The sequence below is a fragment of the Cnephaeus nilssonii genome (assembly GCF_951640355.1).
Source record: "Cnephaeus nilssonii genome assembly, chromosome: 19".
NCBI classification, from domain to species: Eukaryota; Metazoa; Chordata; class Mammalia; order Chiroptera; family Vespertilionidae; genus Cnephaeus; species Cnephaeus nilssonii.
The window spans coordinates 51,040,908-51,064,695 of NC_137090.1; the positions used below are offsets into that span (position 1 = coordinate 51,040,908).

A 23,788-nucleotide genomic window follows, 5' to 3' on the forward strand; every position below is an offset into this window, starting at 1 on the left:
TTAACTTGCCATGAAGACAAAGCAGCCACAAGGGGCAGGAAACGGCCTCCTCACATACAGACCTCCTCCCAGAGCATTCTGACTCTCCCAACTCCCACCGGGGCTGGTGTAACACGTGCTGTCCTCCTTTACAGACAGGCCTCACGAGCTGGACGGGCAAAGGCAAGGCTGGAGCCCAGGGCTCCCAGTCCCACACCAGGCCAGGCCCTGCCAGGGCTGATGGACACAGGAGGTGAGAGAGCCTGAAGCGTGGGACTCATGGTGAACTGAGCAGGCCCCTGAGGGAGCCCCCAGGGCCACCGCTGCAGGGACAGAGGCCTTCCCGCACTGTGAGGAGGGCACCGGGACAGGCGGGCACTCACGCCAACCTGGCCACCACTTACCATCTTCACCCTCCAGCCCAGGTTCCCTGAGGGCGCTGGTAGCAGGAGGCTGGCTCTGGCTGGGACTCTGGGCTGGACTCAGGCTGCGCTCCTCTGGCTGCTCCTTGGCCCTCATTTCTTCCTGCCAGAGTGTGGACTTGGTGGTGGGGACTTTCTCGGCGCCGGGGATGCTGCTGCTGCTGGTGACAGCCATCTTGGCTGGCCCTGGCTCCTGGGGAGAGAGCACACAGCCGAGCTGGTGCAGAGGGCCTGGGGGCCTGGGTATCTGGCTAAGGGGATACCTAGACCAATGACACAATGCCAGAGGCCCAGAATTCCCCAAAGGAAAGGCTCACGAAAGAGAGGTGTCTTGGTTGGGGGAGAAGCTCCTTCTGGATGGCGATACGGCCTTTTCTCCCAAGTGCTCGGCGACCTAGGCCTCAGGCCAGGGCTGGCAAATGCATGGAGCAAAGGCTCAGGGTTTTTGTTCATATTCTCAACACCAAACACATGCAGGTTCTCCCTGCCCACAAACCAGACAGAGCCCAGAGCAGCGGACCAGGCATTAAAGACCAGACCCCAAGTGACTGGTTCAGAGTCCGTCATTCCCAGACTTCCAGGTGCGCAGGGTATGAGTGAGGGGAGCTGAGACGAGGTGAGGAAAGAACACACCGTTGAGATGGGCCCACTGGTGAATGACAAGCATGTGTTCACATAGCATCCACACCAGGGCCAGCTCTTAGCCTCACCTACCCTTTTCTTTTTGATCCTAGGATGCTAAAATGAACCTGGGATACCGTTTAAAGGAAGAAGCCATTAGATGCAAACGTAAACCTGCTCACACCCTCCTGCCTGGCCCCCCTACAAGTCTGATGGGAACCTACAGCCCAGATGGGAACAGTCTCCCCCCATCGCTCCCACGTCGGGAGTGGTGCTGCTCTGCAGGGGAGCATGCGCACAGGATGCGGCAGACACGAGGGTCTGTTCTAGAGCCCACAGGGAACTTCCGGCCACAACCCAGAGCCCAGACTGGGGGTGGGCGGGGGGCTGACACAGGGAGCTCACAGAGAACCTTCACTCAACACTGCAAACCAGAGCTGAGACAAGGGTGGAGCTGAAACCAGGGTGGCACCCTGCAGTGCCAGCTCACATCCTGGCCAAGCCCCTGCCCAGCCCATGGTCCTGGGTGCCAGCTGCTGAAGGGTTAGATGGCTTTGGGGCCTATCAAAAGTGAAGTATATCTTAACTATCTCCCCCCAAACATGGACAATAAAGTACAATGGCCACTCTCCCACTCCCATCCTGGTGGCCAAGCCTTATGCTTAAAAACCTACTTTAACGCATCTCTGACTTGGGGCTCTTGTGAGGGTTAGAGATGGCTGCCACCGGCTGTATGTGTGCACACAGGAAACACCAGTGGTCATTTACCCACAGCTACTTGTGTTGACTATGTGCTGGGCTCTGGCTTGGCACCGCCACATCCAGTCCACCCCAGCCCCCTCACAGGGGAGGGAGAGGAGGCTTGCTCAGCCAATAAGGGAAACGTGAGGTTCCAGGCGCTGTAGGAGCAGGAGAAAGGTCCAGGATTAGGGGCAGGTGCCTTGGATGGGTATCCTGGAGGCTCCACCGAGAGGCCTAGGTACCATGCCTCACGGGAAGGAGAAAGGCAGAATGGCTTTCCCACAGACCCAGGACACACATGACCTCCCATTGTGTCAAAACTACCAGCAGACCCAATTCCTAGGCTGGAGATTCCCAGGATTTTTGACTCCTTCAAAAGAAGGGTACTTCTCGGAAGAGGAATGGTTTCTGACAGTTCCTGAGGGGTCCACTGACCTAAGGAGACCCGACTCCAGGGCTCCGTCCCCTCAGCCAGCACACGGCCCTCGCTTCATGCCCCGCAGCCCAGCTTCTCTAAAGGAGACGCCAGTGCTGACGGGCTTGGGTGGAGCTGGATTCCTCCCGCAAAGCTGGGTGCGGTGAGGGGAAGGCCCTCCTTGGTGAGTCGCCCCCTCTATGGAGGGGTGCTAGACCAGGGCAGGGAGAGGCTGCCAAAAGGGCCAAAGGGTAAGGGACAGGCGACTGTGCCCCCAGCCCCATCCTGTGGGTGAAGTGCCTGTGGCACACAGGCAGCCCTTTGAGGCTTGGGGTCGTGACCCTAGCACTGGGGAGGGGATGGAGTGGCAGGAATCCCCAAGAGACAGAGAAAATTCCAGGCCTGAGAATGAGGGGCCGTGTCCGGGAACGTGGGGAACACGCATTTCCCAGCACTAAGCAGCTACAGACCCGCCTCCTGGCCTGGGCCTCCCAACTTGCGCAGCGCTGGTGGCAGCTGCACGCCCGGCCCGAGCTCCCGCTTCTGGGGGCTCTCCGGGCCCACACGGAGCTCTCTCCCTCCTGCGGCTGCGGCAGCTTTCTCCTGCCTCTGTGCCGAGTGAGCAGGGACAGAGGGCAGGTGCAGCAGGCATGAAGCCATGCTGCCTTCCAGGAGAGGGTGGACAGTGGGCAAGCCTGGATTCCGGGAGAAGTCGCTTTTCTTCTTCAGGGAGTTAAGACCGTGCACAAGCCAGGCCAGGCTGCACGGCACCAACCTCTGCTCCCCGCACTGTCCCCACGGTGGCAGAGGGCGCGGGGCTCACGCTGACCCAGAGCCTGGCGGCCAGGACAAGAGGCAGGAGTGGAAGCACTCGTTTTCCCGGTGCTGGTCCCTGCGTGGCTGGACAGCTGCAGTGCGCAGGACACCGCACTAGAACAGTCTGTGCTGGTACCTGGCTGCTCAGAGGTTTCCCTAGCAGGGAGGAAGGCGGCCGGCCAGGGCCTCTGTCTCCGCACAGCTGGGAAGTCTCCTCTTCGGAGGCGGTTTCATAGAAAGCCTTCCTGTCCACTTCCTGGGCATGGAGAGCGAGCAGGAGGAAGGGTTCTGGTTGGGGCAGGGCATAGGAGCAGGCTCCCAAGTAGAAAACAAGATGCCTAAGAAGCAGAGTTGGCAACTCACAGCACACGTGTTGCCCTGGATGGGCTGGAGTGCTAGACCGAGAGGGACGCTCCTTTTGGGAAGTTTCCTTATGGTCTCGGAAGGCAGGAGCAAAGACCAAGAGCCTGGGGGCTGGGAGTTGAAGGATCAGCCTCCCAAAGCTTCACTTGACAAAGTGAGCGCCCCGCCTGCACACCGGGCTGGGAGACGTGTCCCCTGGCCTCACAACTCTGGGACCTGGGGTGAGGGCAGAAAATCTCCGTTCTTCCTGCCCTGGTCATACCCAGAGTGGATGACTGTCCCTTCTCTAGGTATCTCGGCACCACGGAAAGTCCTCTTGGAGTGAACAGGGCCCGAGTAAGCAGCAGTTCCTGGGAGCCCATGCCTATTAGGCCGCAGGCTTCGAAGGCTCTGGTCAGGGCAAGCCTGTTCCTCCTCTTGCCCTGGGCCCTGGCCGAGAGGTGTGTGCCCTTCTTGCAGCCTAATCCTCATCCTCCCTTAGGGCCCGGCTTGGGCCCCCCTCTCTCTCTCTCTCTCTCTCTCCTTCTGATGTTCTCAGCAAACCCCTCGGTGCCTACACTCCATGGCCCCAACTCCCAATTGCCTGAGACCCTCTTCTTGAGGGGAGCCCTGGGCTCCTGCCTCAGTGGCCAGATGGCAGGGTGTAGCGGGGCAATGTTTCCAGCTCCCCGCTGGTCTGACCGGAAACTATCCCGGGCCACAGAGAGGCCGGGCCCCTGGATCCTTGTCTCTCTGAGGCCCACTGGCTTAGGCTTTGCCCACAGTCCCATCTGGGTCACTAGAATGCCTTCAGCATCAGGCTGTGGAGGAAACACCTGCCCAGAGTTCCCCCACCTCTCCTCTGGAGAGGCCCCACATCACCCCAGGGGACTGCCTATAAGTGGGGTCCTCAGCACCTGCCTCCTGGCTGGAAACTCCTGGGATGCAAGTTCACAGCTTCCAGAAACCAGTGGCCTCAAATGTAATGCTCTGGAAAGCAAGCGGCAGAAGGAAGAAATCATCCCAGTTGGCTTCTGCCAGGGCTCAAGAGGGGCTGAGTGAGAAGACTGGAGCCCAGGCGCCCCAGGCTCTAAGAGATCCTCAGGAAAGTGGGTACCTTCCCCACACTCTGATCACATGGCTCCTGCTACCAACTGAAAAGGTGAAGCTTGGCAGTACTTGAGGTGATGAGATGACATTGGGGGAGGGACGAGAAACAGCTAGGGAACGAGAACACAACCGAACTCCCAGGGCTGGGCTGTGTCTCCGCACACGTAAGGGCCTTATTGGGAGATGGCAGCTTACCTTGGAAATGCTCAGAGCCTAGACACTTACTCTGTCTGGGATTTTTTTCTCTCAACCCAGGCAGCGTTGGGGGATTTGCATGTGTATCTGCTATCCCCAGCAGGAAGCTCCACTTCAGTCCAGGAATGACTCTGATGGCATCTTGCCAATTTCTTGCCAGGGACATTACTTCTAGGGGGTGCTGGCCTGGGACTCCTCGGGGAGGATGAATGGCGGGCAGGCCCCAGTGCACTCCATCAGCAGGAAGCCAGGTCATGCATGGTCAGGGGAACCCACCAGGTGTGGGGATTAGGGAGGAGAAAGGGACCCAGGTCAGCACACACCTCCTGGTCCTGCCCAGGCTGACTTCTGTCACTCGGTGAAGCAGTGCAGCCCAGGACTACTAACCTCAGGGATAGCCTGGTTCTGCCATGGGCTGGCTCTCTGCCAGGCTCTGAGCCTTGCTAGATGCCAAGGGATCCCATTCGCCATCCTGCCCACTCTCAGGGTCACCGTAAGGCTCGATCAGGCAAGGCAAGAGCACTTGGTAATGGTCAAGTTTGGAGCAGAGAGGAAAAGAAGAACATTTACTGACACCTAAAATGGGCCCAGTACTTCCTTTCAAGGTTACAATACTAGTCTAACTAGATTTCAACAGGCTCATTTGCAAATCCATTCACAGAGGCTCAGGAAGGTTAATTTGCTACACCAGGGCCCCAGGAGTGTGGAGCACAGCATGGAGTTGCAAAACGCCTTCTGGTACTCTGAGCCCCTGTAGATGGGAGGGAAGGACTGGAACTGGTGAGACACCCTAGCCCCTCCCACTCTGGTCACATGGGAGTGGGGCAGTGGCACAGAAATCAGGGCTAGCGTCAGTTTTTTCCATTTATGGTCAAAGCCCAGAGCAGGAGTAAGGTCCCCTGAGAGCCCCTCACTTGGCCAGGACACTCCAGGACCTCCCGGCCCAGCCCCCCTTCCCAGCCTATGTCTTCAGGGTCCTCTCTCTATGGAAAGTGGAACTGAGCTGAGGCCCGTGAGGAATGTTGTGCGGCCAGCAGCCCCTCCCAGCATGCTCTCTGTTCCCAGCAGCAAGCAGGACAGCCAGGAGAAGGGACACGCTGTGCTGCTGCTCCTCAGCACCTGCCTCCTGGCCGGAAACTCCTGGGGAAGCCCCGAGTCATCAGAAGGAAGGAGGGAGACAGGCTGGGCTGATGGCCGCCTTAGCCCTCACCTGACTCCTTCCTCCGCCCCAGTTTTCGGCTGGGTCCCGAAGCCCTCTCACTTCCCAGGTGCTCTTCCACCTGGCAAACCCATCGCCTACCTGTGGCGTGGGAGGCTCCACTTTCCGCTTCTTCTTCTGGTTCTGCTTGTTGGTCCTGGGATAGACCATGAGCATCTCTAGCCATCTGGGGAGAAAAGAGAAGAGAGCAGGTCAGACCGCTGTTCCCGGAGATTAGGACCCTGCCTTGTGGAGTGGTCCAAGCAGGTCCCATGCTTCACTCAGTGGCCAGGCCTCCGAGCACCTGAACAGGGTCAGGCACCAGCCAGGTCAGAGCCTGTCACCGCCGGGGCAGAGAGTGCCAGCAGTGCAGCCCAGGACAAGCACAGACTGCGAGGACCAGGCTCGGGTGCTGACCCTGCAACGGCCACGGTGCAGGTGGCCCAGGGAGGATGTGAGCGCCACCGTGGCAGAGCGGCAGGCCTGCCCACTGGCCTCAGAGTGCAGGGCCCGTCACTGTTTCCATCACTCCCCTCCCTTCAGTGCTTAGACTTGGCTCTGTGACTGCGCTCTAGAATGGATTTGGTTAGCGACCACACCTGTTACTACTGGGGGCCGCTCACGGTTCTCAAAGCGGGAAACAAGGAGTCTTGCAACCAAAGTCCCCACATCAGGTCACCGACCTCCCAGACCATTCACTCACTTCTGGCCCCACCTACACAGTGAGGGTGCCGGGCCCCTCGGCTTTGGGGAAGCCTGGCCGGGCTGCCAAGGGCCCACAGCAGGGCCCACACGCTACCAAGTCCACTCTGGACCAGCATCAAGAAAGGCAGCGAGGAGCGTAGGAAGGACAGAGGGCTTAGATCTGCTACCCTCTAACCACAACCTCGCATGGCTCCCAGCCCTCTAAGTTTCAGCCATTATCTGTGAAACCAGGGCCTAGATTAGGCCACGATATGACCACGGCTTGCCTTATTGGAGCTGTGCAACATTTGGGAGGGTTGGAGGAAGGGGGACAGGAGGAGCGGAGGTCGGGAGAACTGGCGGGGATGGCACCAGAGGAAACTGGTCCACTCCCTCCCAGAACACGAGGGTCCGTGTTAAGTCTGCTCCCAGCCTGTGACAAGGGCCAGGTTGTGGAGGCAAAGTCTGCACTGGCAGCACTTGGCTGGAGGCTGCTGTGACGACCAGCACCCCAAGCCTGGGGCAGGGGGAAGGGCTGGTGTCCCAGCACTCAGAGGTACTTCTTTAATTTGGGGTGCAGGGAGGCTGGTCAAGTCAGTGGCCTTCTGGGAGGTGTGCTGCTGCCAGGAGAGTGGGCTTAGGCTTGGGCGTGAGGAATCACAGCATCTGAGCTGAGGGACTCCCCGCACCCCAACTCAGCCCAGAGCAGGCTGATTTGTTGAGAGAATCCACACTTGCCTGTGCCCTCGAGCCTGAGGCACAGGCCCCGCAGGTCACTTTTCTGTGAGCTCCAAAGCAAGAAAGGAGGCCAGGGCTGTATCTGCAAAGCCAGCAGATAAGGCAGACTCTCAAAGGGCCTCACGCGGGTAACCTGAGCAGCTAGCATGCTTGTGGGGTTTTAGGCTGCCCAGGGGCTGAAAGCTCTTTGGGGCAACGCTAAGGCCCTCTTACAGCTGAACCTAGGAGGGAGGAGAGGCTGCTCAGAAACAGTGAGCGTAGTGCAGGGAACATGGCAGGAAGGTGCAGGCCCTTTGGGGTGCGCTGAGCCCCTGCTCACTGGTCTAGCTGCTGGCAACTGGCAACACCATGGAGCTGGGCAAATGTGAGCAGGGCCTGAGGGAAGGGGAGGTGGGCACTGTGGTTGCACTGCTGACTAAGCCGAGCGCCTGCAGCTCCTGCCAACCTGAACGAGGCAGAGACTCAGGTAAGCACGAAGTGAGGGTGGCCAGGGGTGGTGGTGCTGTGACTAGAGGTTGATAGATAGCTGGCCCTGAAACAAATGATGAGATATGTTCTCTGTGCTCAGATTTCTCAGGGAAGCCCAGTAGGCTAATGTGTCTAACATTAACCAAATAGGTTGTGAATGTTAAAATATATCCAGGGAAGAGAGGTGACGGGTGAATGTGGACATGGGATTAGTGGTGGATGTGGGCACCAGGGACATAGGTGGTCCCCAACTTCGAAGGCAGAGACAGGTGAGAAGAGAAAGTCCTGATGCAGCCCAGCTGGAGGGCACGGAGGAACCGGAACCCTAACATCCTACCCCACCTCTCCCCACCTTGCCCATTCCCACCTAAATAAATCCCACCCCTAAAGAGCTGTGTGAACCAGTGCCTCAAACATCCTGGAGGTCCCTCCCAGCATGAGGAAACTGGGAAAGAACGACCACCCTCCATCCAGCCCAGGCAAGACCTGCTGCCTCAGGTGTTCAGGAGGCCCCACCTCAGAGGAGCCCAGGAAAGAGCTGAAGGGCCATCGGCTCCCCTCACCAGCCAGAAGGAAGTGTCTGCACTTCTTTCCCAAGCGCTTAGACCAATTGTAGGGCCCCAAGCCCACAGATGAAGTTACTCAGCAAAGGAGCCCTGAGAGGTGGCAGGACCCAGGAGGCCAGAGAGGAAGCCAAGGGAAGAGGGTCCATCTGGAAGGAGAGGCAGAGAAGGGAGAGTAGATGGGTGCCAAAGTCCATTTCCAGGCACACGCCCACCTGACTCTAAAGGAGACCCGAGTGTCCCAGTGGGTGGGAAAGATGAAGCTGCTGCCCAGAGTCAAGAGGGACTGCAGGGGCTGGGGTAGGCTGCCTTGGAGAGAGCCCTGCCCACTGGACAAGAAGGAGAGGTCAAGGCCTAGGACCAGAAGGGGAAAGGCAGTCACATGAGTTACTTTGGCTCTGGGTATGCCACTGAGCCACCTCCCAAGCCCCCTGCCCTTAGGACTGACCAGTCTACCCAGTTAACTGCCACAATATTTTGAATTTAATTGAAAAAGGTCGCCACTTGCTTCTATAGATGCGTATGGCGTACAAATGGCTACACTGGGGACCCTGAGGGCATACACGCCTGGTGCGTGGCCCGGTAATGACCCTGTCATCACTGTGATTTATAACAAATATATATTTGGTCACTCAGATGACGAAAACAGATTTCTCATGTGTATGTGGTTTATGTCCACAATGCCTAGCTCACCACTCTCAAAACACGTGGACTTTACTAAGTGAGAGGCTATAAAGGAATCTTGTGTTGTTAGTGAGCGACTCTGGGAAGTGCCTATGGATGGGTCTGGTTGTCAGGAGAACCAGCCACGTGATTAGCGAGTTGGAGCTTTCCGTCTCACACCCCCACCTTTGCGGAGGGGGGAGGGGCTGGAGGTTGAATCAATAACCACAACAGGCCTATGTAATGGTCTTCATCAACCCGAAAGGACAGGGTTCAGAGAGCTTGCCGGCTGGGAGTCAGAACGGGTTCCACGCTGCCATGTGGGTCCCAAGCTCCATGAGGACAGAAACGCCTTTGTTTGAGACCTCGCCCTACACATCTCTTCATCTGGCTGTTGGTGTGGATCCTTTACTATCCTTGGTAATAAGTATAATTTAGTGAGTCCACCACTTTTCCTGAGTTCGTGAGCCATTCTAGCAAATGGACTGAACACAAGGAGGGGTTGTGGGACCCTCCATGCATAGCCAGTGGTGGGAGTGTGGTGGGTGGAGAGCAGTCTTGTGGGACTGAGCCCTCACCCTGTGGGATCTGATGCTATCTATCCACAGGAAGAGGTGTCAAAGAGACGTGAACTCTTGGACATTTGCTGGTGTGGGCATTCCCCCCCGCCATATGAGAGTTGGGTCTGGGATCCCAATTTACCTTGGCTACCCAAGCTGCATGGAAATGGCAAGCCCCATATACACAGACAGAAGTGACCAAGGGAGAGTGGCTCAGGGCAGAGCCAACGACCCCTGACCTATGCCAAGTGTCTGACAGCAGGACGTAGGCTGCCTGCCAGAGACGCGATCAAATGCCACACACCGTCATCATCCCAATGCCATGTGGCACACCACTACCTCACTGACCCGCTCCCCAACTCACACTCCCCAGCCTACCCTGGAGACCTCCGACAGCCCACTTTCTTATCCTGCCTGTCCCCCAGACCCACGGGAGGGGCTAGATCTCCCCAGGAATCCAGCTGGGCAGTGGAGCCCTGGCTCAGGTGTGTGTGCAGACAAGAACAAGGCAGCGAGTGTGGACCAGGAGTGCAAACAACCCCAGAGTCACTTATACCCGGAAGATGCCCTTAGGCTCCCTATTCCCAGAGCCTCAGTCTCCCAACGGTAACGAGACTCTGTAAAAGCCCTTTACACCCTTAAATTGTATGGCTATAGGGTTAAGATCAGGGAGCCGAGGGTCAAAGTGTCCTCCTGTTTGCCCCAGGGGTTAGAAATGCAAACCTGCCTCTCTCCAGGGGAGGAGGATTTGGGGTGAGCTGGCACCCCCAGCAGAGGGCCACCTGGCCCTTCCGCTTCCCGCCTGCCACGTGTAGATCTGAACCTGGCTCTTGTCTCCTCCAGCAGCAGCCTTGGCCAGGGCTATAGCTGAGATACTGACGCCCATGCAGACCCTGCTCACAGAAGTCGCTCAGTGGCTGAACCAAAGGGCTTCACTTTCTACTCCCTGCTCCTCTGCAATGCTCAGCCTAGTCCCCCTCCACCCCAGATTTCCTCCTCCGAAAGCCTTCTCAGCCTCCCCTGCTTCCTTCTGCCTTAAAGGAGGAGCGGGACTCTCCAAGACCACATGCCTGAGCTCCGGCCACGTATGCTCGCTGTGCATGTTCCACGTGCGGCTGGGCCTTACAGAGCTGAGAGCAGATGCCCCGTTAGCAGGGGATCCTGGAAGGCAGATGCTGCATGGGTTCAGGAGCAGGAGCTCAGCCCCTCTCGGCTGTTGGCTACCTGAAAACCTGGGCCCACCTTCCCCTTCCTAGGGTTTCCCCTAAGCCTCTGCACAGAGTGTGCTCAGGGGAGTGGGACGACCCAGAGACTTTCTGTTCCTTCCACTTGGACAGAGTAGCCAGGGCACACAGTGGCACTGGAGACTCTTGTGTGAGCGCGAGGAGTGAGACAGAGCCTCCACTGTCAAGAGCCCGCCACTGGCTGAGGAAGCCAGCCGTGCACACAGACCATCCCCATCTTCTGGAAGGACCAGCAGGGGGAGCCGAGCACCTCCTCGGGAGGGCTTCCTGGCAGAGGGAACCCTCAGGCCGACTTTAATAGCCTGGAAGTCCAGGGGTTGTTTCAGACTGAGGGAAGGGCCAGAGTGAAGGCACAGAGGTGGGGACAGCTGAGAAATGTACAGCAACAAGCACTCAGGCTGAGGGTGGTGAGAGTGAGGCTGGAGGGCTGGGAAGGAACCCCAGGGACGCGCAAGAACTTGGACTTGACCTCCAGGTGATGGGGTTTCAGGTAGGAGAGAGGAAGGTGACAGTGCTTTGGGGACTGAGCCCTGGTGGTGGAGTGACAGAAGGCAGGGTGTGCGAACAGAGGAGGCCAGTGAGAGGCTTGGGAAGATGTGGCAGCCCCAGACCCAGGGCAGTGCCAGCAGAGGAAGGCCTGAATCAGCAGGACTGAGGGGTGGGCCGTGGTGAACGTGTGGACACGGGATGAAGCAAAGGCAACGGGGGGTGAAGTGGGTACACAGCAGCGCAGTGAATGGAGAAAGGGGCTCAGAAGAGCGGACTCACTTAAGGAAGAAAGTGATGGCAATGCTGCTCATTTATGCCGAAGGGACCCGGTCTAGGGACCTGCTGGTGCGCAGGGAGCACCAACTCCCAAAATGCACAGAGCAGACTCACCCGCTGATGATCTCCTTGGTCTCTGCCCGGATGAAATGCTCCTTCTCGGGGGTCAGAATGCACAGGGAGAACTTCTGGCCTGTCCGGCCCTCTCCGTCCACCACGTCTGTGCACTGGTTCATGTTGATGGTGCCCTGAGGGAGGGTTGTGGGCTGCAAGAAGATGAGGTAGGGACACTCAGGGCCAGCTCTAAGGGGGCACAGGAAGGCAGCACAGACCATCCCCACGTCCCCAAGCTCTTTCTGACCTGTGGCTTCATGACAGGCACCTGCACCTCTGGCAGCTGCATGAGCCCGACAAGAGGCACAGGGGGCTCTGCCTCGCCCTGGCCCTCGGAGCTCCACTTCCTACCTGCTCCTCACCCCCTAGAAGGAGGGCACCCAGCTGGACATTCCTTTCTTGCTGGGAAACAATATCCCAGCTGGCATGGGGGAGGGGAGGCAGGAAGGAGACCACTCCCTGAGGACACAGCTGGGATGGCAGAGGCAGCTAAGACCTCATCTTAGAGGGGTTACTTATCCAAGAAAGCAGTGAGAAAAGCTCTAGAGCAGGTGGTTTCAAAATAGCAAGGTTATTTTTAGAGGCAAGAATGGGGCCAGAGAGAAGCCACATCCTTGAAGGTAGGCTATGGGGCTTCGAGGCCAAGGCCACCAGAGGCACGTGCACTACCACCTCGTCCAGGAATGCCGTGAGGGGCGTGGCAAGGCTGCCCAGTGCCTAACAACAAATAACAACTTCTCCTTTTCTGACAGCAAAGCTGTTAGACATTGAAATTAGGGACAGAAAACCAAAAACAAGAAAAGAAGGCTTTATTAAAAATCCCTACCGAGGTGAAAACTTAGCTGAGAGGTCCTTCCTAAAGATGATCTGTCAGCCCGCACCCTTTGGCCTCTCATTCCCCCCACATGATGCTGCTTTGGGAAAGGAGACAGGTTGCCATGGCTCAGAAACTGGAATGGCTGTTGGGGGGCTCCAGGGCAGCTGTCAGCTTCTCCACTGAGTGGCCCCAAGAGTTTGGCATATCCCAGTCCAGTTCCTGGGGAGACAGCAGTGGGAGACAGGCAATGGCAGCCATCTGGGGTAGCTTCACTGTGAGCCTCCCTCCTGGAGCTCCGAGTAGGTCCTGCCCACCCAGCTGGGAGCTCCCTGAGCCAGGCCCGAGGGAAGGGCCTGGTCTGAGAGTCAGGACGCTGGGTCTGGTGGACCGCCTGCAACTGGAAACAGCCTCTGTGTGTCCCCCGGAAGGAAGGTGGAGTTCCCGGGGCTCCAGCCTGAGCTCAGGTGCTCTCCCTGGGGCTCTCCAGGCTGCCCTAGGAGCTCCTCTGACCACCGGGGGCCCCTCCCTCATCACTAGGGCTGGGCTGGGTTCCCAGAGCTCTTGCTCCGACTCGGCTGCCCGCTCTCTGGCCCTTAGGAGGTGGAAGGAGTCACTCCCCGGTTCCCATCGCCTTTCTTATGGGGCCCCTGGCTCAGCCAGTCATCCTTGGGTCCAGCTCAGGATGGAGGTGGCTAGGCCCGAGGACCGGCCATGGGCTTGCAGGGAGGCCTCCACCTTCAGGTGGGGAAAGAGCTTTTACCCTCAGCTATGTGTTCAAAGAACATCCTGCCTCAGAAATGACCCCCAGGTAGGAACAGGAGGAGGGGCAAGAGTCCCTCTTCTAAGGGTGGGCCATAACCACATAAAGCAAGTGCTCTCAGGAGGGAAGCAACCTCACAGTACCTCTCCCAGGCATTCCTGGAGGGTCCTTGGGCTGGAAAGAGGAGCTTGGTGGGTTGTCCTGTAACCAAATAGGAGGGTGTGGGGGGTCCTTAGGAGCAGAGGGCAAGAAGGTGGCCTGGGACCCACCCACCTGCCTTTGGCTGGGGGGAACCACATGCACCTAAGGCCTGGGCTCCCCTCCCCAGATGACAGCTGTTCCACAGCCACAAGAACACAGCACCCAGCATTCCCAACTCCTGGCTCTGGCTCCAGCCCCTTCTCTCTTTGCAAGTTCTAATCCCAGGCCTTCTCTGGCATCATGCCCTCTTTGGGCAAACTAAGGGTAGCAGCCTCTGTCCTCTGAGAGCTCTGCCCCCGTCCCTCCTCCCCCGAAGTGCATGCACTTGCTGGCACTGACAAGGCTCAGTGTCTCTGAGGTGGGGCCTCTTGTAGTGAGGAAAGGCCACTGGTGCCGTGGACCACTGTGAGGATTAGGCCAGGAGCTGTGAGGTGTGGGCACGCCATGGCCTTGTTTCCGGAGTGAGCCAGGAGCAAGAGCAGAGTGGAGAGAGGGGGTGCAGGGGGGCTTTCCCACGGCAATTTCCTCACTTGGCCTCGATGCCCACCCTACTGGGGATACACCACCTCTGACACAGATGCACGGGTTCGATAAGGTATCTGTCTGCACCATAGAACTGCTGGGATACACCACCTCTGACACAGATGCACGGGTTCGATAAGGTATCTGTCTGCACCATAGAACCAATAACATAAACTGTAACACATGTATAACACTCACAGGCAAGTTAAGTGGGGACAATAAAACATCAACAGAAGTTCTAATATTTTCTTTTTTCGGGACCATCTAGTGCAGTGGTCGCCAACCTTTCAGACCTCACGGACCACCAGTGGTCCACAGACCACCGGTTGGCAACTGCTGTTCTAGTGGGCCCCTGGGAGGCATACACTCCTCGTTAAATACTATGTTCCGGGGCTCGAACTTACCAAACTAGACTCACCATCCCCTCTTGCCAGTAATTGTTTTCACAGGGCACATGGCCACCAGCTATAGACAAGATTTCCCAGCCAGCCCCGAAGCTGGACGTGGTCACGGGACTCTCCCCAGTAGCACTGCCAGACTCCGCTGGGCCTCAGTGTCTGTGTGTGTAAATGAGGGATCTACCTTCTTCCAGAAGTGCCAATAAAAGGCAAAGGCATAACAAGCCAAGACTGAAGGAATGAATGTTTATTTATGACGTAGGTGTCAGGATTTCACAATTACAACCTCTTCGTGCCTCCTTAAATATTACTTACACAGCAGGCTCCATCTAGTCCCATTACACAGATCACACAGAAAAGGGAGCAGAGAGCAAACCAGTCAGAAAGAAAGGAAAAGCACTGGTACCTGCCATGGAAACGGTGCCCGAGTCTCCCAGCAGCACGCGTGCTGCACCTGCTGTGTGTGCTTCCCACGCTGCGCCCTGGCCCCTCCCATCCTCTCACCGACGACTCCCACCTTCGAGACTGGCAATGCTGTCAGCCACTTCCCCTACTCCACACGCAGCTGTGCCTCCGGCACTCACAGAGCTGGGGCAGATTCCACCAGGGTCCCCGCTTGGCCCCCCACCTCTGTCCCTGAGGGGCCACACCGCTCTGCATTCTCAGCGCTGAGGAGAGAGAACTAACTGCTCCTTAACAATCCACTTCCCAGCTACGCCGAGACCTCCTGCTGGGAGAGCCAGGGCAAATATCTAGGCTGTAACCGGAATCCAGTGAGGGATGACCCCCATGCTGTCAACAGAGAAGCCAGCTCTGTCCAACAATCTCCCTGCCCTCATTCTGCACCTCCAGAGGTTAGAAATCCAGGCCTCCTACAAGGCTGAGCATTACCTACTTCTGCTCGCTCATTTCCCGAAAAAGGGCTGGCTGTCTTCAGGGCACCAACTCTGCTATGTTGCCAGTTATGGGTTCCGTCCATGCCCAGCACTGGCACTGACAGCCCTGCAGCCATCTGGGGAACTCGGGTCCCCTTCTGCCTCCACACTACACCAGCTAAGACGGCAGAGCTGTTAGAGAGCGGCGGATGGTTTAGGCAGGAGGTGACCAAGCAGGAGGGCACAAGACCTGGGCCTTTTCCCAGGGATATGACCACCCTGCTGAGAACCAGCCTTCCTACTTATCCTCTGCCTGTTGGCCCTCAAGAGGCCAAGGGAACCTCTGCCCATTGCAGGGGGCACCTGTCAGAGGCCCGCTGAGGACAATCCTGCTACAGCAGCTTCACCACCTTGGGATCCTCCAGCCCACCCCTGGCCAAGGAGGTGTGCTTTAGGGAAAACCCTGGAAGCTTGGGAAGGTGAGCTTCTCTGAGCCAGGGGGAAAGAAGAGGAAAGTGGGACAGAAATACAGAGGGGCCATTTAGAGCTATCAAGTGGGGGTGCGGGGGGAGGAGGCTTTCCTTCAGGCAGCTGTGCTTCTAGAACTGGGGGCGGCTCATATGCGAGGCCTGGATGGAATGGGAATCGTCCATTTTGCTCCCCATTCAGTGGGAAAACAAGAGTCCCACAAAAACCAAGGCTTCCTCCCTTGGCAAAGAAGCACTCACAAAATCTCAAGGTCAGAAAGAACCTTTCAAGGTGAAGCTCAAGCCTATCCACTGAGTTCCTGCAATAGTTCATGTATTTCTCAAACTCATCTGACCATGACTGACCGAGAACTGTGCATTTCATACTGGGATGAACACACACATATGTGCATGCACACACAAGTGAATTGAAAATTATGGAACATTTTTACTGCATGTATGCATTTTGTATTATTCTGTCGTATTCACCAAAACTGCCTTAAAGAGTAGGAAAAACACTGGTGCCAGCAGCCAGCCAGCACATCTGACACTGTCAGGAGCAGGGCTCTACACGCTCCAGGTAAGGCATGAACAATCTACCTTTCAGCCCTGACCCGTTTGGCTCAGTGGATAGAGCATTGGCCTGTGGACTCAGGGGTCCCAGGTTCGATTCCGGTCGGGGGCGTGTACCTTGGTTGCGGGCACATACCCACAAGGGCATGTACCTTGGTTGCAGGCACATGCCCAGTGGGGAGTGTGCAGGAGGCAGCTGATCGATGTTTCTAATTCTCTGTCCCTCTCCCTTCCTCTCTGTAAAAAATCAATAAAATATATTTAAAAAAAAAAAAAAAAGAATCTACCTTTCAGTGAAAGCCCTTGCAGCAAGAATCGAGGTAATTATTTACTCGGCTGGGCAGGGCTCTAAACAAGGAGTTCCAGGTATGCCTCATTCACCCTGTTGACAGCCTCAGGAGGCAGGCACTGATAGGCCTGATTTGCAGAGATCTAAGCTGGGGATCAGTGGGGAAGGGACCTGGTGCTTGTGGAGTGGAGCCGCTTGGAACAGTCTGTCCCTCCCCTCCTTATGCCTTTTCTCCCTGGTCCTTGCAACCATTTGCACAGTCATGTTCAAGGTCACTGGCAGAACCAGTGGGCAGGCCACCAGGCCTAATCTAGTGAGGTGCTTGCTGAGCTTGTGGTGCTCACAATGGGACCACAAGGGGCCCGGGCAGGAATGCAACTTCCCTATCCTCCCCAAAGGAATGATAACGGTGCCCAAGGTACCTTACAGACAGGCCTGCTGGGCCGCTATGCTGGAGGCTTGGTTAGGCCACTCAAGTCAAGTCCAAGGAGAGCCCACATCCTGTCTTTGGGACTGAGGGAGCTGAACCTGAGTTCTCTATGGAAGTACTGCACCCTGAGTACTGCACCCTGTCCCTGGCACCCAGAACAGGCAAATCCACAGACAAGAAACAGATGAATGGTTGCTGGGGCTGGGTGGGGAGTGGGGGTGAGGAGTGGCTGCTTAATGGGCACGGAATTTCCGTCTGGAGTGCTGAGAAAGCTCTGGGCTAGATATTGGTGATGGTGGCACATTACAAATGTACTAGATATCAATAAACTGCATACTTTAAAGTAGTTAAAATGGCGAATTTCTATGTCATGTGAATTTTATCACAATAAAGAAATCCCTCACTCCACAGCTGTCACAAGACTAGAGGTGATACTGTGAAGCGAGGGCTCCGAGCTGCACACAACCCAGCTGCTTCCACCCGTTTCTCAGTGCAAATACACTCCCCACCACGGCCGGGGGCTGTAAGAACACCATTTCTTCAATATGCTCTGCCTGAATGCTTTCCCCAGGAAGATGGGAAAAAGCTTAGGGCACAGTTCTCTCCTACCCCAGGACAGAAAGGAGGCTGACAGGGGGACGAGAGGACTGGCCTGGCTGGACTGGAAGATACTCTAGGCATCACTGAGCCCCTGAGAGGGGAGGGAAAGCTGGCCCTAACATGGCTAACAGGAGACTCTTGTAAATGCTGGGTCAAACCAAGAAGCTTATCCAAGGGCAAGCAGCTGGCATACATTCTCCAGGCCTTGCTGGCTCCCCATCGAGACCCTGGGAAGATCAGTCTAACTTCCTGGCCACACTCCAGCAGATGGAAAAGGCGTGAGAGGATGTCTGTCCTCTGGAGCACCCGACTCCTCACTGCAATGAGTCTCTGGCCCGCAATCTCCTCATCCCACTCCTCACTGATCCAAACCAAGTCAGGGAGATGGGAGCCTCAACCCTGGGATCTGTTCCGCAGCAGAAGCGGTGCCGTCTGCGGATGCTAATCCCCCAGGCCCGGCGCTCGGATCCGCAGACCATTCAGACAGGAAGAAAACGGGGCAACGCCAGCCTTGCTTACATGGTCTCCCTGTAGTCACCAGGAGTGGCCCCAGAAAGACCGTTCACAAGTATAGATCTGGCCTGGCCACGCTCTGCCTCAATTGCTCCAAGGGCCTCAAGCCCAAGCTCTCTGTCCTGTGTTTGGGGCCCTCAACCACCCTGGCCTCACCCGCCCCTGTTCACAGGCCTGGGAGACCCACAGCTATTTGCTAAACAGGCCGACCTCCTGCCTCACTTCTCCCCGCTCCTGGATGGTCACCCTGTATCCCCTAGTCCACTTATGAGCCTGCCCATCTGTTCTCCATGCTAGACTGTGAGGTCCTTGATAAAACTATACTATATATAGATTCTTCTATATATACCTATGTTGGCACGGCCCCAAATGAATTTCAGTATGTATTTTTGAATGCTATATGGAACAAACCAACCCCCTAAAATTATATTGCAGGTTCATTTATAATATCCTATCTATGCAAATTGACCATCACTCCAACACACAAGATGGCTGCCCCCATGTGGTCAAAGATGGCCACCCCCATGTGGACACAAGATGGCCAGCAGGGGAGGGCAGTTAGGGGTGACCAGGCCAATAGGGGAGGGCAGTTGGGGGGACCCAGGCCTACAGGGGAGGGCAGTTGGGGATGACCAGGCCAGCAGGGGAGGGCAGTTAGGGGTGACCAGGCCTGCAGGGGAGGGCTGTTGATGGGGGACCAGGCCTGCAGGGGAGGGCATTTGGGGGCGACCAGGCCTGTAGGGGAGGGCAGTTGGGAGCGACCAGGCTGGCAGGGAAGGGCAGTTTGGGGCGACCAGGTCAGCAGGCGAGGACAGTTAAGGGCGACCAGGCCTGCAGGGGAGGACAGTTAGGGGGCAACCAGACCAGCAGGGGAGGGCAGTTGGGGGCAACCAGGCCAGCAGGGGAGGGCAGTTAGGGGCAATCGGGCCGGCAGGGGAGCAGTTAGGCGTCGATCAGGCTGGCAGGGAGTGGTTAGGGGGTGATCAGGCTGGCAGGCAGGTGAGCGGTTGGGAGCCAGCAGTCCTGGATTGTGATAGGGATGTCTGACTGCCCGTTAGGCCCAATCCACGGGCAGTCGGACATCCCTTGAGGGGTCCCAGATTGGAGAGCGTGCAGGCTGGGCTTAGGGACACCCCCCCGTGCATGAATTTCGTGCACCGGGCCTCTAGTATAATATATATTCTACCTATAAATATGCTTTATTTATAAAATAGGAATACCCAACCTTACCAAACCCCATGGTTGTCAAGCGAATAGTGGGATGATGCACGTGGAAAGGACGGACAGTAACAATCTCCCACTGTTTGAGGGGCATGAGATGGAGGGCCTGAAGGAGATTCAGGGCCCAGAAAGAGAATTCCTCTTCCAGGGGCTCATGGTACTGCTCTGCAGCCACCACCACTAGCAACTAGAAGATGATAAAGTTGAAAGGCAAGAGGTGGGTGTAGCGATATTGCATAATTCCATTTATATGAAATGTCCAAAACAGGTAAATCGATAGAAACAGAAAGTAGATTAATTAGTGGTTGTTTGAGGCTGATGGAGAATTGGGGGTGATAACTAAGGGGTGCAGGATTTCTTTGGGGGAGGGGGAATAAAAATGTTCTAAAATTAGATGGTGGTGATGATTGTACAACCCTGTAAATATACTTAATGGCTTATACACTTAAAAATAAAACAAAATATTGCAGAGATATAGAAAATAACTAGGTGGGTGTGGCAGCCAGCGGATCGGGCCCTGCAGGAAACCTGTGTGGCTCCACTCAGGTTCCTGCGGGAAGAACACTCGCTGCTGCCCTCCCTGCAGGACTGGAACACTCGCTTGTCACTCTCCCTATGCCCCATACTCCAGACATGGAAACAGGCCAGAGAGGCACGAGGACGGAGTCCAGTTTTCCAACTCCCAGCCCACCTGAGCATGTGACCCTTGGCCCGGGAGAAGGAAGAGACCACAGCAGCATGGGCAGGCCATCCCCAAGGAGCTAAGCTCTGCTGAGGGTGGCCCCTGTTAGAAACAACACTCCTGTCCCTCGGAAGCCCCTCTTTCAGGATTCCGCTCGGGCCCATCCAGGAGCAGGCGGTCTTTCTGAGCAGTCGGGGCTCCTATGGATTCAGCAGAAAGGACCCATGACACAGGGGAGCATTTGCTAATCCCAAGCAGCAACAGGAGCTGTGTCCAGCACAATGCCCAGGCTGGGCCTGCAACCTCAGAGCTGTGGGAAGAAGGACGAGTGGGCCGATACTGTACATGCTGAGGTTCTGGTGGAGCTGGTGGGAGATTGCAGAAGGGACCCATTCGGGGTTCTGTTGACCAGACAAACTCCCTGCATTCCTGGGGCACTGTCAGGGTCAGCTAAACTTTTATTTTTTAAGGAGAAAAGAACACAACAAAGGCCCTTTTAACTTATTGCCAAGGCCAAGAAGTTCCTTCTCCCACCTGCTGTGTCAGACTTGCCTGCTGACCCAGGCCGCTGGCTGGGCAGCAAGATACCCAGGCTCCCACTAAATGGCAAAGGGTGTCCGCCAGGGGAGTTGCCTTGGGAAGCCATCACCACCCAGGCAAGGCCTATCTCACCCTAAGACCGGGTCGAGGAATGGAGGGAAGAATCATTTACAACCTCCTCGCTCCACCCAACCAGCATGGGAGCAGAATTCCGCAAGAACCAAGCGCCCACCACACCATACACAGCAATGAACTCAACCAGATCGGAGACCTAAATCTAAGAGCAAAACAATAAAACTCTGAGAAGACCAAGGGCAATGGCTTCATAACATTGGATTTGGCAATGACTGGATATGACAATATAAGCACAAGCAACAAGAAAAAGTGGGATAAACTGGACTTTGTCAAAATTAAGTACTTTGGTGCATTTAAGGACACTATCAACAGAGTGAAAAGGCAATCCACAGAATGGGAGAAAATATCTGCGAATCACATCCTATAGAATCCTATGTAATAAAAGAATAATATGCAAATTGAACCTCACTCCAAGCCACAAGATGGTCGCCCCTATGTGGACACAAGATGGCTGCCACAAGATGGTCAGCAGGGGAGGGCAGTTGGGAGTGACCAGGCCGGCAGAGGAGGGCAGTTCGGGGGGACCCAGGCCTGCAGGGGAGGACAGTTGGGGGGGACCAGGCCTGCAATGGAGGACAGTTGGGGGGGACCCAGGCTTGCAGGGGAGGGCAGTTGTGGGGGACCAGGCCTGCAGGGGAGGGCAGTTGTGGGCGATCAGGCCAGCAGGGAGGGCAGTTAGGGGTGACCGGGCCAGCAGAGAAGGGCAGTTGGGGGGGACCAGGCCAGCAGGGGAGGGCAGTTGGGGGTGACCCAGGCCTGCAGGGGAGGGCAGTTGTGGGTGACCAGGCCTGCAGGGGAGGGAAGTTAGGGGTGACTGGGCCAGCAGGGGAGGGCAGTTGGGGGCAACCAGGCCTGCAGGGGAGGACAGTTAGGGGCGACCAGACTGGCAGGGAAGGGCAGTTAGGGGTGACCAGGCCGGCAGGGGAGGGCAGTTAGGGGCAATTGGGCCGGCCGGGGAGCAGTTAGGCGTTGATCAGGCTGGCAGGGGAGTGGTTAGGGGGTGATCAGGCTGGCAGGCAGAAGTGGTTAGGGGCAATCAGGCAGAGGCAGGCGAGCAGTTGGGAGCCAGCAGTCCTAGATTGTGAGAGGGATGTCCCAGATTGGAGAGGGTGCAGGCTGGGCTGAGGGACATCTCCCCCTCCCCCCCTCCTTCCGTGCACGAATTTCGTGCTCTGGGTTTCTAGTATGTGATAAAGGATTAATATACAGAATATAAAAAGAATTCCTACAACTCAACAGCAAAAAATAAATAAGAAAAAACAATTTAAAAGACTTGAATAAGCATTGCTCCAAAGAAGATATAAAATGGCCAAATAAGCACATGAAAAGACACTTGGCATCATTAGTTATTAGGGAGATGCAAATTAAAATCACAATGATATATGAAGCACTTCGTACTTACTAGGTTGGTTATAATAAAAATGCTGAAAATATGTGTTGATGAGGATATGAAGAAATTAGAACTGTGTATTGCTGGTGGGAAGACAAAATGGTATAGCTGCTGTGCAAAACTGTTTGGCAGTTCCTCAAAAACTTAAACACAGAATTACCGTATCATCTAGCAATGCCACTTCTAGGCATATACCCAGAAGAATTGAAATCAGGGTAGTAAACAGATATTTGTACACCATGTTCATAGCAGCAAATTCACAGCAGCCAAAAGGTGGAAGCAACCCAAGGGTCCACTTGGATATGACACAGAGAGGACAAAGGGCTAAATGGATAAACAAAATGTGGTCTATGCATACAATGAAATGTTACTCAGCCGTAAAAAGGAAGGAAATTCTGACACATGCTATGGATGAATCTTGAAAATATTGTGTTAAATATTATTGTATAACTGCTATGGAGTTTGTTTGAGAAGACTAGAGACGGATGGTTGTGACAGCAGCACAACAATGTAAATGTATTTCATGCCATTTAACTACACTTAAAAATGGTTAAGATGGTAAATTTTATGTTATGTATATTTGAACACACACACACACACACACACACACACACACACACACACAGAAGTGTCCTGGGCAACTTGGGATTCTAGGCAGAAAGAAGTGCCTCATTTAGGAAAACATGCTCTTGTGTGGAAGTGGTCTTTCTACAGAGGAAGCCTGGCCAACTCTGGCCCAACTCATTGTGGCCTTGTGTGAGGTCCTCCCCAGCGGGTATAGAACAGAGTCCTCAGTGGGCACTGACCCTCCCCCAGCTTCCTACCTCTCCCCATTTCCCACCCTCAGCTCAAAGGTAGGAACAACATCCTGCCAGATACAAAAAAGCGTGGGAGCCCAGAGCATGAGCTCCCCTTCTCCTGCCCCCTCAATCTTGCTGCTTTCCTCTGCTATAGGATACCAATACCCTACACCACAGCTGCACCTGAATGATAAAAGAACTGGAGACCCACGTATGAAGACTGAGGCTTGGTGGTAAGACTCATCACAGAAGCAAAATCAAAGGACTGCCTCTGAGTTTGTGGTGTCCTGTCTCCATCTGTCCGCCATGGGAAAAGTCCAATCTTGTCTTCATCAACCCAGTGTCCAAAAGTAGTGTGCCACGCTGAAGCTTAGCTCCCATCTGGCCCCATCCAGCTAGTGCGGCCTGTCCCCGGCTGGCACTGTGCCCAGGCCTGCACTTGGTGCCCCCCCCCCCCCCAGCAAGGGGGGGCACATGTTACAAAGCACATGTCACTGAGTGAGAGAAAGCTTCTTTGTTAGGCTGATTATATCATCTCAGACTTGGGACAGCCCGATGATTCTTTTAACTAATCAATCAACTTCCCAAGCTTTCTTGAGCTTCTGATGGCTCCACCCCCTAACCAATCTATTTCCTAGATCTAGATGGGTTCTATGTCCCTTATCTAATCCGATCCTTTTTCCAGGCTACACAGTGGCCATTTTGGCTTCCACTGCGCATGTGCATGCTTACTTCCCACCACTCTCCCCACAATAGGAGGGTGGGCGGTGTATGGTGGGGCGGGGGATGCGCTAATCATTACCCTTGGCTGGGCAATGCTGCTATCCCTTGGAGTGGGTGAAGCTGTTGCTTCCTGGTTTAGCAGGCTTATGCTCCCTCGTTTACTATGCTTAATAATGTGTGACTTCCTTTGCTCCCTTCCTTTATTAACATCTGG

At 55.7% G+C, this 23,788-nt stretch overlaps 1 protein-coding gene across 1 annotated transcript in view; it reads right to left on the bottom strand.

Moving 5' to 3' along the window:
- Positions 1-23,788, bottom strand: part of MPRIP (myosin phosphatase Rho interacting protein) — a gene marked incomplete at its 5' end in the record, with an annotated part of 198,347 nt that overhangs the window by 79,645 nt on the left and 94,914 nt on the right. Inside the window, 3 exons of the mRNA XM_079799122.1 lie at positions 384-594; positions 5,942-6,026; positions 11,639-11,790. Coding sequence (XP_079655248.1) covers positions 384-594; positions 5,942-6,026; positions 11,639-11,790 — 448 coding nt within the window. The remainder of the gene's footprint in view (positions 1-383; positions 595-5,941; positions 6,027-11,638; positions 11,791-23,788) is intronic.